This window comes from Phacochoerus africanus, chromosome 2 (genome assembly GCF_016906955.1).
Source record: "Phacochoerus africanus isolate WHEZ1 chromosome 2, ROS_Pafr_v1, whole genome shotgun sequence".
NCBI classification, from domain to species: Eukaryota; Metazoa; Chordata; class Mammalia; order Artiodactyla; family Suidae; genus Phacochoerus; species Phacochoerus africanus.
In genome coordinates, this window is record NC_062545.1 from 105,773,184 (window position 1) to 105,785,925 (window position 12,742).

At 41.9% G+C, this 12,742-nt stretch overlaps 1 protein-coding gene across 1 annotated transcript in view; it reads right to left on the reverse strand.

The window, feature by feature from the left end:
- Positions 1-1,358: 1,358 nt before the first annotated feature.
- Positions 1,359-12,742, reverse strand: part of MBD2 (methyl-CpG binding domain protein 2) — a 66,303-nt gene continuing 54,919 nt past the window's right edge. The window contains exons 5-7 of the mRNA XM_047765193.1: positions 11,346-11,523; positions 5,538-5,676; positions 1,359-1,828 (exon numbers count right to left, since the gene is read on the reverse strand). Of these exons, the coding sequence (XP_047621149.1) occupies positions 5,550-5,676; positions 11,346-11,523 (305 nt within the window). The 3' untranslated portion in view covers positions 1,359-1,828; positions 5,538-5,549. The remainder of the gene's footprint in view (positions 1,829-5,537; positions 5,677-11,345; positions 11,524-12,742) is intronic.

The window sequence follows — 12,742 nt, forward strand, 5'->3', positions numbered from 1 at the left end:
AATCAAAGTTCTGTATGCATGTACACTGTGTTTTTCCTTTTACAAAAGTTGTTTTTTAAAAGCATGTGGATCTTGGTTGGATTGCTTTGTGAAAAGAACACATATCTGATTGCTGAGGTGAAGGTACCCCAAGCTTGATTACAAATGAAGACTCATGGACTTGGAGGGGTCTAAGAAAAGCCTTCAGGCATCATTCTATCTAGTCACAAGAGCTCTTAGCAAGAAATCAGTCCTAATGTCCCATGGCCACCCCAGTTGGGACAGTTGGAAGGGCCAAGAGCAGGCGCCCTCCTTCACTTGTCTCCCCAGGGTCTACAAGCATCTCTGCTTATTTGCCAGCGGGACTGGCTCTGAGGAAACTCGTGGCCTAAGGGCCAGAGATCAAAGTTGAAAGTACATCAGGAATTCCAAGAAGGTGTGATTTACGTAGTTTGGCATGAGGTCCAGATAGACGGCAACTCAAACCTAGCCAGGTGTATTGCTTTCACTATTTTCTCTTCTTGCCCTTTCTCGGGAACTGGAAGGGTGCTGGAGGTAGTGATGGAAAAACATACAGGTGACATTTATATGGAAATGCTCACATCCTTGAACACATCATTTTGGGGTCTAAGTTTAAAAGAACTCAAGAGTTAAGAAGTACAGAAACCTTTCCTATAGAAAAGTACTATTTTTGTTCTCTCTCTCAAAATGTACTTAAATTTGATTATAACCACTCCTTCCTTTCCTTGGTATCAGATTAACTTATGTTTTGAATTTTTAAAACTCATTTATTAATGTTATGCCAGTTTCAGTAATTAAATATCAAGGAATTTAATGAAATAAATGAAGTTAACGCATATGAATTTCATCAGAAAAAAAAATGCTAATACTTTGGAGGCCAGGTACCAATTATTAGCAAAATATTACAATTTGGTTCATTAAGCAACTCTGCATAGAAAGCTGCCTCTCTGTAGCAAAGGGTCTGACATACACCTGTTAACTCTGTAAGCTAGTGGACACTGGAAAAAGTAAAGTGTTCTAGAAAAAACAGACATTGATTTCCAATAACATCTGAAGGGCTCTTGTGTACCTAACTCATCCCCAGGGGGAAGAAATGCCTTATTTTTCTAGAACTAACAGTAGTGCTCATTACAGGCAAGGGGAAAAAAAGTCGCTCATGCTCATGACAACTTAGAATTCTGGTGAAAGCAGCACAATTCTCATGATATCCAGAGGCATACTGCAAATGTATGAGCCATTTCCTACCACCTCCATTTCAAACATCAGACCCAGGGATCACAGCTGAATGTGAATCAGGGAATCCTATGGAGGGGCTACTTATTGTGTGTGCTCTTTAACAGAAAGAATTCCAATCGGTATGTGAATATAATCATTTATTTGTCTTTACAGTGATGATGGAAGAATGTACAGGTGTCCTCTTTCAATAAAGTATAAAAATCTGTTTATATACAGTGAAGTCACAATAATCTTTCATTGGGAAATTTATTTGGTATTCCTGATCCATTCATATTAAAACTGTGGGGGAAACAAATATTCCTTTTTAAGTGCTACATTTCCAGTAGATTGCACCTGGCATCAAAAGCTCAGCTTCATCTTAAGGGTCCTGCTTGATATTACAAAAGACTAATTTTAAGTCCTGGGACTCAAAATAAACATCATTTTTGAATAATAGATATATACATCAAAAATACATCTAAAAAGGCATTGGTTAGTGCTATTAAAAAGCTCTATGTGCTCAGGTACGTATTTTCAAACAGGCAAAACCCAGTGGAAACGTTTTTGTTCAATTCTAGGAATTTGCTCTTGGGGAAAGTCGATCGAAAGTTACCTGTAAGAAAAAAACAAACAAACTTAAGTAATTCAGTGGTTTCTCAGGCGAGGTCAGCAAAACTTGGAAAAGCAGTTAGAGGCCAAATTTCACTTAGAACAGGATTTTTAAAGCCTTGATAGCATCTAGTTATAGCACTTCGCACATAAAAAGTGCTTTGCCTCTCCTCTCATTGTTTCAAGTATTTTATTTCAAGAATAACCTTTAATACTCACTTCATTTTCATAGGAACCATATGTAACCTTTTATATGCTTATGAAAATAATTTCTATCTATAATACATATCTTCACAAAATTGAGGAAAATTTCCTCTAACAATGATTTATTGTATTTCACAATCATTTATTTTACTTCAGATAATTTAGAGATGATAGAAATGCACTGAGGCCTTATTATTGCTTAACTTGGGTAAAATGGTACTGTGCAATTGCAAATTCAACTTTTCATGTATTTGATACTATATCTCATTTGCAGCTAATTATTGTAACACCTTTGTTTTAATGGTTATCTTCTTGCAATCACTCTTAAAATGTTTGATTACCTGGGTGCTCCTCTTGAGTCTAAATTCTTAAGTAACACAGTAAACCTCAACCTGATATTGGGGGGGGGGGGGTGTGCGTATGTATTTTTATATACATACACACACATACATATAAGAAATAAAGGTCCACCTTACTAATAAGGACCAGCAGAAAGAGCAGCCATGAGGTGGACAGACCTAAATGGAACTGCATGTTACAGGTTCCATTTCCTACCAGCCAAGTGAACTTGGCCATGTCCTACCTTTGGTCAAGCTGAATCCTATCTACTCCACAGGTTATTATGAACATTTATTTAAGTCATGTGGCAGGTTCTGGTTTACTAAACACTTTAGGTGTATGTGGGTGTGGCTAAATTAGTGATTTAGGTAAATTTAGTTTTGATAACTAAGAAGCACTTCTAAATCTTCCATAACCTACAAGTTTAATGGCCTGGTCTAATAAGGTCATTCTCAAGTTTAGAATATGATATACATCATACAAATCTCTCCCTGTGCAACAGGCCAAAATGATGGCTACTTTTAAAAGTACATATTAAAGCTTTAATCACTCAACATTAATTAGTGTTTTCCTACATTCACCACACTTGTGCCAGGTAGCGAGCAATGGCAGCTTTTATGTGAGTCAGGAGCCCATTCCCTCAAATGCATGCTTGCTCAGGTGGATGAGGTGCCGCCCTGAGGTCAGCCTGCAAGACAGTGTGCGAAGTAAGCAAGGGCCTGGTAAAACCTCAACTAATGACCCTTGATTACCCTAAATGTTTTCAGGAAAAAAGTCTGAAAAACATCAGAAAGCTAAAAAGCTCTGGAGAAGAGGGGAGCTTAGGAAAGTCGGTTCCGAAGTAGCGCAGGCACCATGATTCAGATTCATTCCCACACTGCACTCATGTCTCCAGACAAAAGGAACACACTTCAGACTTCCCTCTCGGAGGCTTTATACATACTAAGTATGCTCCTCAAAGTCCACAAAACACATCCTTGTTGGAGTGGGAAGCAAGATTCAGTGTCAACACGGCAAGTTCCCATCCTCAGTAACACAAAACAAAACAAAACTAAACAAAAATACTTAAAATAGTACTGAACTGGATTTAAATGGTTCTGCGTGGTCAGGAAACTGTGTGACCAGATATAGTTGCTGTCACTATGTAAATGTCAGATTGCTGTGTCACTGTGGCCTGGGCCACTCCCTGAATTAAGACAAAAGCACTGATGGGAAGGAAAGATAGTGTTAACAATGAACTTGTTCCTCCTGGCACCCAATACCCTCAGATTCTGTTTCTGTACCAAACAGGACCCCCTCCATCAGCCCAGTGGCTCAAGTCAAAAACCTGGAGTCATTCTCCCCACTCTCAGTCAGTCACCTGGCCGAGTAGATTCTAGCTTCAAGGCACCTCAAAGTGGCCTTGTCCTCTTTTCCTCCACACCCACAACCAAGACCCTCGTGAAGCCACCGTCACCTTTGGCTGGGCCACAGCAGCCTCCTAACTGGTCTCCCTGCTTCCAAGCTTTCCCCACTCTAAGCCTTTTGTCCTGCAGCAGCCATAGGGATCTTGTAAATAAGCACATCTAATCACATTACACAGCCTTCAGTGGATTCCCAGCGGTTTTAATGATAAAGCTCCAAATTCTTTTTTTTTTTTTTGTCTTTTCTAGGGCTGCTCCCGTGGCATATGGAGGTTCCCAGGCTAGGGGTCGAATCGGAGCTGTAGCTGCCGGCCTATGCCAGAGCCACAGCAACACAGGATCCAAGCTGCGTCTGCAACCTACACCACAGCTAGGGATGATATTGGATCCTTAACCCACTGAGCAAGGCCAGGGATCGAACCCGCAACCTCATGGTTCCTAGTCAGATTCATTAACCACTGGGCCACGACGGGAACTCCCCAAATTCTTAACAATAATCCACAGGGCTCAGCGTGATTCGGTTCATCTCAGAGCATGCTAACCCTCCCCAGACTTCGTACATTCCAACCAAGGTCATCTTTTCTTTGTTCTTTAAAGGAAGTGAGTTCTCCCTGCTACTTCTTCTGATGAGAACATGGTTCACCCAACCTTCTCCCGCTCACTCCTACTCGCCTTCCAGGTTCCCTGTAGATGCCACTGCCCCAGGGCAGTGGTGTTGGCCCTCAGGTCACGTTAGCTCCCTTGCCGCCAACTCTCTCACACCTTCATTTTTCCTTTACGGCACGGAAAGTAATGCTTATACAGTTATTCGAGCATTTGTTTCACACAACTGAACAGTAAGTTCTGTGAGCACACAGACAGTGTGGTTGTGTTCACTTCGTCCCTGGGACCCAGCACTGGATGCAAGACTGACCTTCAGAAAGAGGTGCGAGTCCCCAGACCAAGAGAGGGGATGAGGGGAAGGGTCCAGGAACACCCAGGGTCAGAACTCTCATACCCTGCTCACTCTCCCCCTCAGTCCATCTCTTCTCTTTCCCTCCCAACACCACCCCCACTCTGTTTTGGCCTCAAAGAACACAAATAAATAATTGGCTTGGCGTGGCAGAAAGACATGGTCTCAAATAAAGCAGGAGATAAGGCGGGAAGCAAGACGCCACATAAACCCTTGAGGGTTGGCAAGTAACTATCTAAAGACAACAGGCACCTGATGGATCAGAGCCTGTGAAACTCATACATAAGCTCAGGACAGGATCACGACTTGTATTTTTTAAGGTAAATTACTTATTATACTTTAAAATGTCCTTCTCGCTCTCCCTGCATCAATCTATGCTAGAGAGAAGCTAGGGAAAGGAAGAGTTTTTGCCTACTTTGTGGCCATAATTTTACGGAGGGGAAAACACACCCCAGGAGCAAGTGTGGTGGAGGTGACAGCCACCTTTGTCTCCTGCAGCCATTCCTCCCTCCCCGGAAGGGTCCTTTCCTTCTTCCCCTGCTTTTCTCCAGTGATACCTTGGAAGCTTGCCACCTGGTGTTAATAAAGGAGGCCAGATCCCTTGCAAGTGACTGCAGGGGTGTGAATGTCTTCGCATAATGAAAACAAAAGGATGTACTATTCCTATGGTCCTTAAATGCAGAGGGGCCAAACAACAGCAGGTGCACAAGACAAGCAGAGGAAAAGGCTTCTTAGCCACTGCTGAAGTAGGCTCCAAGGGCAAAAGCAAGGAAATAAAAGACCTGAAGTTCCCCGTCTCTCTGGTGTTGCTTTACCTGATGCTAATCTTAGGCTTCATCTCCACTGTCCATCTCAATGTCCATCTCCTCCGTGTCAGCAGCTCGGGACAAGATGTCTGCCATCAGCGCTTCTTCCAACTTCTTACGCACTTGTTGTACTCGCTCTTCCTGTTTCCTTTTGAAAAACAGATTGAAAAGACCCAATAATGTGGCAAATATTGGAAGGATGAAGCTATCATGAAAATTCCTGAGAAACAGACATTTCCTTCTTCTTAGGCTTTGCAGAAATTGCTTCTACACTCACCAAACCAAGTCACACTGGGGATGGGGGATGTTCAGACAGGCAGGTAGCCCTCATCTCACAAAGAGCTGCAGCGGGAGTTGAATTATGTCGGTGACCTTTTCTTCAACTAACACGTCAGGTATGTGGAGATTGAGGGTTATTCTTACAAAGGATGATTAGAACTTAAGGGCAGGGAAGTAATAAGGAAAATAGAGAAGGGAAAGAGATGTGTTCAAGGAGGCACTGAGAAAGATGAGGAGGCGGGCCATGAGGAGCTGGGATTAGCTGGCATTTGGGGAAAATGTAGTTGGAGCTCTCTCCTAGATTCCCAGGCCTGCTGGCAGCAGGCCATGCTGAAGGAATCAAGACCAGTGATCCTGTATGACAAGGATGGTGAATGAATAGATTGAGATGAACCCAGTAGGTGAAGAACATGCCTCAAGTTTATCTGTATCTCAAGGACTGTAAAGGAACCTCAAAAGTGAGAGTAACACCAACTCATAAAAACAGTTTTATGAGATGAAAAGCACAAGAAGAAAGGCTACTGGTATATATTTTATCTTTAAAAAGCAGAAGAAAAAATGGGAATGGCTCCTTGACATGGCAAAACAGAGATTCCTAGCAAACCAAGGTGGTAAATAGAAATTCACATCCAGAATCCAGTGGAGAGGCAAAGGTTGAAGAAACCCAAGAGAAGGCACAAGACCAGTAAGTAAAAGTCTTAAGAAAAAACAAAAAACAAAAAAAAACAAGAAAGGGAGACAGGTAAAGGCCCATGTGGGAGTGTTAGCCTTGGCTAGAAAACAGGATGAATCATCTTCTGAGATCAAAGGAGAGTTGGTTAGGATGGATACAGAGTGAGAGATGGACAAGCGCCGTAACAAGTAAGAGATGCAATAAGGAATACTGAGAGTTCTACTGAAAAAAAAAAAAAAAAAAAAGCTATGTTCTCCATTAGTGATTGAGGAAGACAAACAGCAGCACTGCCCCAAATCTGGGAAAACAGAAGGATGGAGGAGCAAGGTTCTACAAGACTCCATTAAGATGCTCTGAGTACTCACCTCTTGGGTGCTCAACCAGTTGTAAATTCATGTTTACTATAGCCTAGCCCCTGTGTCTCTTATTTCATGAGACTATGTCTAAGGTAGTGAAATCAACATATTGTGTAGCTACAAAAACTTTAGATGTCAGCTTTACTAAACACTAAAAATAGCACAAAGAGATAAAAGGGTTTTAGACTTCCTCTTTTTAAATTAATTTTCTTTTTTTTCTTTTTAGGACTGAATCTGTGGCATAGGGAAGTTCTCAGGCTAGGGGTCAAATTGGAGCTGCAGCTGCTGACCTATGCCACAGACACAGCAATACAGGATCTGAGACATGTCTGCAACTTACACAACAGCTCATGGCAACTCCAGATCCTTAACACACTGAGTGAGGTCAGGGATTGAATCTGGATCCTCATCGATATTAGTTGGGTTCTTAACCCACTGAGCCATGACAGGAAATCCTCAAGTGAATTGTGTGTGTGTGTGTGTGTCTTTTTTTTTTTTTTGGTCCTTTTTTAGGGCTGCACCCGTAGCATATGGAGTTTCCCAGGCTAGGGGTATAATCAGAGCTGTTGCTGCTGGCCTACACCAGAGCCACAGCAACACCAGATCTGAGCTGCATCTGAGACCTACACCACAGCTCATGGCAATGCTGGATCTTCAACCCACTGAGCGAGGCCAGGGATCAAACCTGCAACCTCATGGTTCCTAGTCGGATTTGTTTCCACTGCACCCGCCACAACAGGAACTCCTCAAGTGAGTTTTTAAAAAGAGGGGACCTGCCACTGAGTTAGTCGAGCTCTATGGACTCTATTACATTAATAGAAACTGGAATTTAACAGATTTCCATGCAGTGGAGCAGGGTCAAGAACACACTTTATGTCTTATATAGTTAGTCTTGCCTCTGGCTCAGTGACCCAAGATTTATGATAAATGGCCTATCAGTCTCATTGGTAATCTCTTACATCGAATAACGGAGTATGAGAATCTGTACAACTGCCCTAAAGTCACCACAGCAGGAAGACCAAACAAAATGGAAGAAATGGTGCTTTCTGCTAAAGAATTATATCTTAAACTCCGACATTGGCCATTGCTTCTCTTTTGTCTTTCACATTCATGAAAGCTGAAATTAAAGCATTTGCCCAATGTGGTGGGAAGAATTCTAACACAGGCCCCAAGATGTCCCCACCTGCCCCTGTATACATTCCCAGTAGAATTCTCTCCCCTTAAGGCCAGGCAGAACTTATGGACATGATGGGATATCATTCTTTGATTAAGTTACTCATCAAATGACCTTTAGTTAATCAAATGAGATTCTCACAGAGGGCCTGACATCATAAGAAGAGGCTTTTAAGGGAATGGGCCCTTCCAGAAAGAAGCAGGAGAGGGAATATGAAGGGAGCCAAGGGGCAAATAACTGCCAGCAGCCTCTAAGTGCTGAGAACAGCAACCATCCCACAGCCAACAAGAAACAGGGGCCTCTTTCCTACAAAGAAATGGATTCTGTAACAACCTCAAAAGCTTGAAAGAGGAGCCCAGAATCTCCAGAAGAGAATGCAGTTCAGCTTTGTAAGACCCTGGAAAAGGAATCCAGTCATGCCTGGCCCAGACTTCTGACCTACAGAACTGAGAGCTATAAACAGTTATTGTCTTAAGCTGCTATGTTTGTAAGAATTTGTCAGCAAGTATTAGAAAATAGATACACCCACGGATGAAAATAATATCAAGATTGCCAAAAAAATATCTGGTTAATGTTGAGATCCTTAGTTGAAGGTTTAATATGAACAGATTATTGACTATACAATTGAAGAAAGGGTAAAAATTTCATCTACAGTCATTTATTTTGTGCCTGTACTAATGTTTGCCTGATAACTTCTGTTATGACAATTAAATCAAATGGACAATTTGTTAGACAAGAGTTCCCTAAAAGGAAAGCATCCGGATCTGGCTTTGAGATAGTTTCCTCCACTATCAAAAGATCTGGTGTTGAAGCCATCAACATTCCCATGACATCACTCAGAGAACCTCTGTCAACACCATGATGACCTCGCTGAATCCCTGCTGACTAACTGGGTCCTCATTCCAAGACAGATAGGAAGTTGTCTCCCAAGGAATTTCCTTCTTCAAGGGTAAGAACAGTCCAAAAAGCACGCTGATCCCTCACCCTGATTCTATATTTTGTTTTTCTTTAAAAATAACACGATCGGAGTTCCCATCATGGCTCAGTGGTTAACGAATCCAACTAGGAACCATGAGGTTGCGGGTTCAATCCTTGCCCTTGCTCAGTGGGTTAATGATCCGGTGTTGCCATGAGCTGTGGTGTAGGTTGCAGACACGGCTCGGATCCCGAGTTGCTGTGGCTCTGGTGTAGGCCAGTGGCTACAGCTCCGATTTGCCCCCTAGCCTGGGAACTCCATATGCCGCGAGAGCAGCCCAATAAAACGGCAAAAAGACAAAAATAAATAAATAAATAAATAAATAAAAATAACACGATCTTGGAGTTCCCATTGTGGCTAGCAGTTAGCAAACCTGACTAGTATCCTTGAGGACACAGGTTCGATCCCTGGCCTTACTCGGTGGTGGGTTAAGGATCCTGTGTGGCCCTGAGCTATGATCCCGAGTTGCTGTGGCTGTGGAGTAGGCCATCAGCCACAGCTCCAATTCAACGCCTGGCCTCAGAACCTCCATATGCCAAGGGTGCAGCTCTAAAAAGACAAAAAGACCAAAAAATAATAATAACACTGATCATAAATTCTTTTTTTTTTGTCTTTTTGTCTTTTTTGTTGTTGTTGTTGTTGTTGCTATTTCTTGGGCCGCTCCCGCGGCATATGGAGGTTCCCAGGCTAGGGGTTGAATCGGAGCTGTAGCCACCGGCCTACGCCAGAGCCACAGCAACGCGGGATCCGAGCCTCGTCTGCAACCTACACCACAGCTCACGGCAACGCCGGATCGTTAACCCACTGAGCAAGGGCAGGGACCAAACCCGCAACCTCATGGTTCCTAGTCGGATTCGTTAACCACTGCGCCACGACGGGAACTCCTGATCATAAATTCTATGTAATCAAAACATCTGATCAAGGCATCTGAATGCAACTTTGAACCATTCCACATATTTGCAAACCATTCTACATATTTACTTTAAAACCCAGGAAAGGCTTTCCAATTATAAACCTAGTTAGATTCATGCATTTAAAAACATTCCCATGCCAACTTTCATGGATTTAGAAACAAATACGGATATAATACATATTTTTAATTCGAAAGTGCCATCTGCTGGTTTCGTCTTAGAATAAGACTCCAGTAAAACCTAGTTTACATTCAGAAGATAGAGTGAAGTATATACACACTTTCCTATTTTTATAGAAAATACAGTGTACTACAAAATTACTGTAAAGTAATAATACTGAAGTTCATAAATTCCATGTAAGAATCTAGTTGTGGTTTCAATACCTGGAATATTCTCTTGAACAATGGTTTGCTTATACTTCCTGGGCATTATCGATCTGAGCTATGTGTTTCCTTTCATAATTTGCTGCTAAAAATCTAATTTCTGGCCCAGCTTTAGAAAGAGTAAAGGATGTTAACAGATGCAGGCTGTCTGCTCCTCATTCCTAGCTATTTTTTTTAGGGCCACACCTGTAGCATATGGAAGTTCCCAGGCTGGGGGTCAAATCAGAGATGCAGATGCCAGCCTACACCACAGCCACAGCAATGCAGGATCCTAGCCACGTCTGTGACCTACATCACAGCTCACAGCAATGCCAGATCCCTGACCCACAGAGCAAGGCCAAGGATCAAACCTGGATCCTCATGGATACTAGTCAGATTCATTTCACTGCACAATGGGAACCCTCCTTGGATTTGTTTATTTGCTTTTGCCTCATCTTCTCATTTGTTTCTCATTTGGCTTCACAGGATGTATGTGTGTGTCGGGGGTAAGTGGGTGTGTGCACCCACATGCCTTTTTGGAGCCACCTTAAATCTTTATTTGAAACAAGGAAAAGTGGAGATAAGTAAATATCTAAAAGAGCTTATGTGAGGTAAACATAATCAAGACAAGCAAATTAAACTTTGAAAACACAACTGAGCTTAAAGTAGCATGGCTACGATCTGCTTTAAAGAGATTGGTTTGCAGACAAACCAATGCAGTAAGCAATCACAAAAGGTATAACTGAATGAACGTGGTTCTTCAGAGCAGAAAGGCAGAACCCCAAATTGCATAAGACACTGCAAAAATGATGTGGAGAGAGAGTACAACTGAGCTGTCCTTTGGACATAATCATGATGATATGCATTATACACAGCAACTGCTACCTTTTCACACATGCATTTGTTTTAAATGTCCTATATTACCTTACATTAGTTTCACAAAATCTCTGCAAAAAAATATATACATATACATATAACTTTATGATTGGCTCCTCACTTATTAGATGTGCTACTGGATCTAAGAGGCAGTAAAAAAATGTATCAAGTATAAAAGAAAAGTTTTGAAGTCACGTTAAGCTGCCTTACCTAATGTCTTCATCTGTGACAATGAAAGCCTTGCAAAGGGGTTGAGATGTGTTAAGCCAAACAGCGGGGTTCTTTTCCACAGCAGCAGAGACTTGCCCTGTGATTGGTGCGGAGCTTGTGTGCAAAGCACTGGCAACAGCAGATAAAAGGGTCTCATCATTACTCCCTGGACCAACTCCTGCAATGAGAAACATGTATGAGTCAAAGGAAAATTTCTAGATGTGCTGAGGAAACCTTATGTAACCTAAAACAACTGATATTTTTATATTCCTCTGGGATCAGCTATTTAAAATTGACACAAGCCAAAGGAGGAAAGGATAAAAGCACATCTGCTTCACTGTTAAACACCAAAGAATTAACATTAAAGAAATAGTAACAAAATACTTGAGTTTGTTGGTTTTTTTTTTTTTTAATGCTTTTTAGGGCCACACTGGAAGTTACCAAGCTAGGGTTCGAATCTGAGCTATAGCTGCAGCTGAGCTACACTCAGCTCATGGCAATGCCGGATCCCTAACCCACTGAGCAAGGCCAGGGATCAAATGTGCATCCTCATGGATACTAGTAGGGTCCATTAACTGCTCAGCCAAGACAGGAACTCCTTTTTTTTTTTTTAATAACACTTTAACACAATCTAAAAATACAATTTCTAACGTACTAAAATTTTTAAAAGTTGGCTACATTTCCTCATGCAAGGATAATTATTTTAATGATCTAAGTCCCTTCTAAGGTTATATTACACTTAAGTATCCCTATTAATGTGTCCCTAGGGTCCTAGAATAGTTTCTACTGTAGCTTTTAACATTAACTTATAGTCATATCTCAACACTTATCTTTTTTGTGTAGGGCTTTCAAATACCTAAGAAAATATCCAAATTAACAGAATTAATAATTGCACACCTTGACTATAAGGAGGAGACTGGAACCATGGCTACATTTAAGTGCATTGCTTAATGTCCTAAACGTGTTAATTAGTTAAAGCAATGATTTCCAAGAACATAGAGGGATGAGGCAATATTCTAACCATGAATCACGAGCATTTTTGCACAATCCAGGATATACTGAGGTTTAGAAGTCAAAGTTCTAATACTTGAAAACAAATGCTTCTCTAGAGCTTGGAGTTAACAGACATGACAAGCACGCCAGCAGCTGAGTTCTCCACCCTCATCCCACTCCCTGCTGTCACTGGACCAATGGGCATCTGCTCCCACTGCTATGTGGAGCAGCAGTTTGTGGAGGGAGAAGCAGAAGGAGAGCTGTTGGCTGCTCTCTTGACGAGAGCAGGAGAGAAAGAACAAGTGCTGGAGCCAGATGCTGCTTCAAGTAGGAAGCTTGGGATATTCTGCCACTCAGCTGCATCTGGGTCTAAAAGCAGCACGTGGGTAAATTTACGTGCGAAA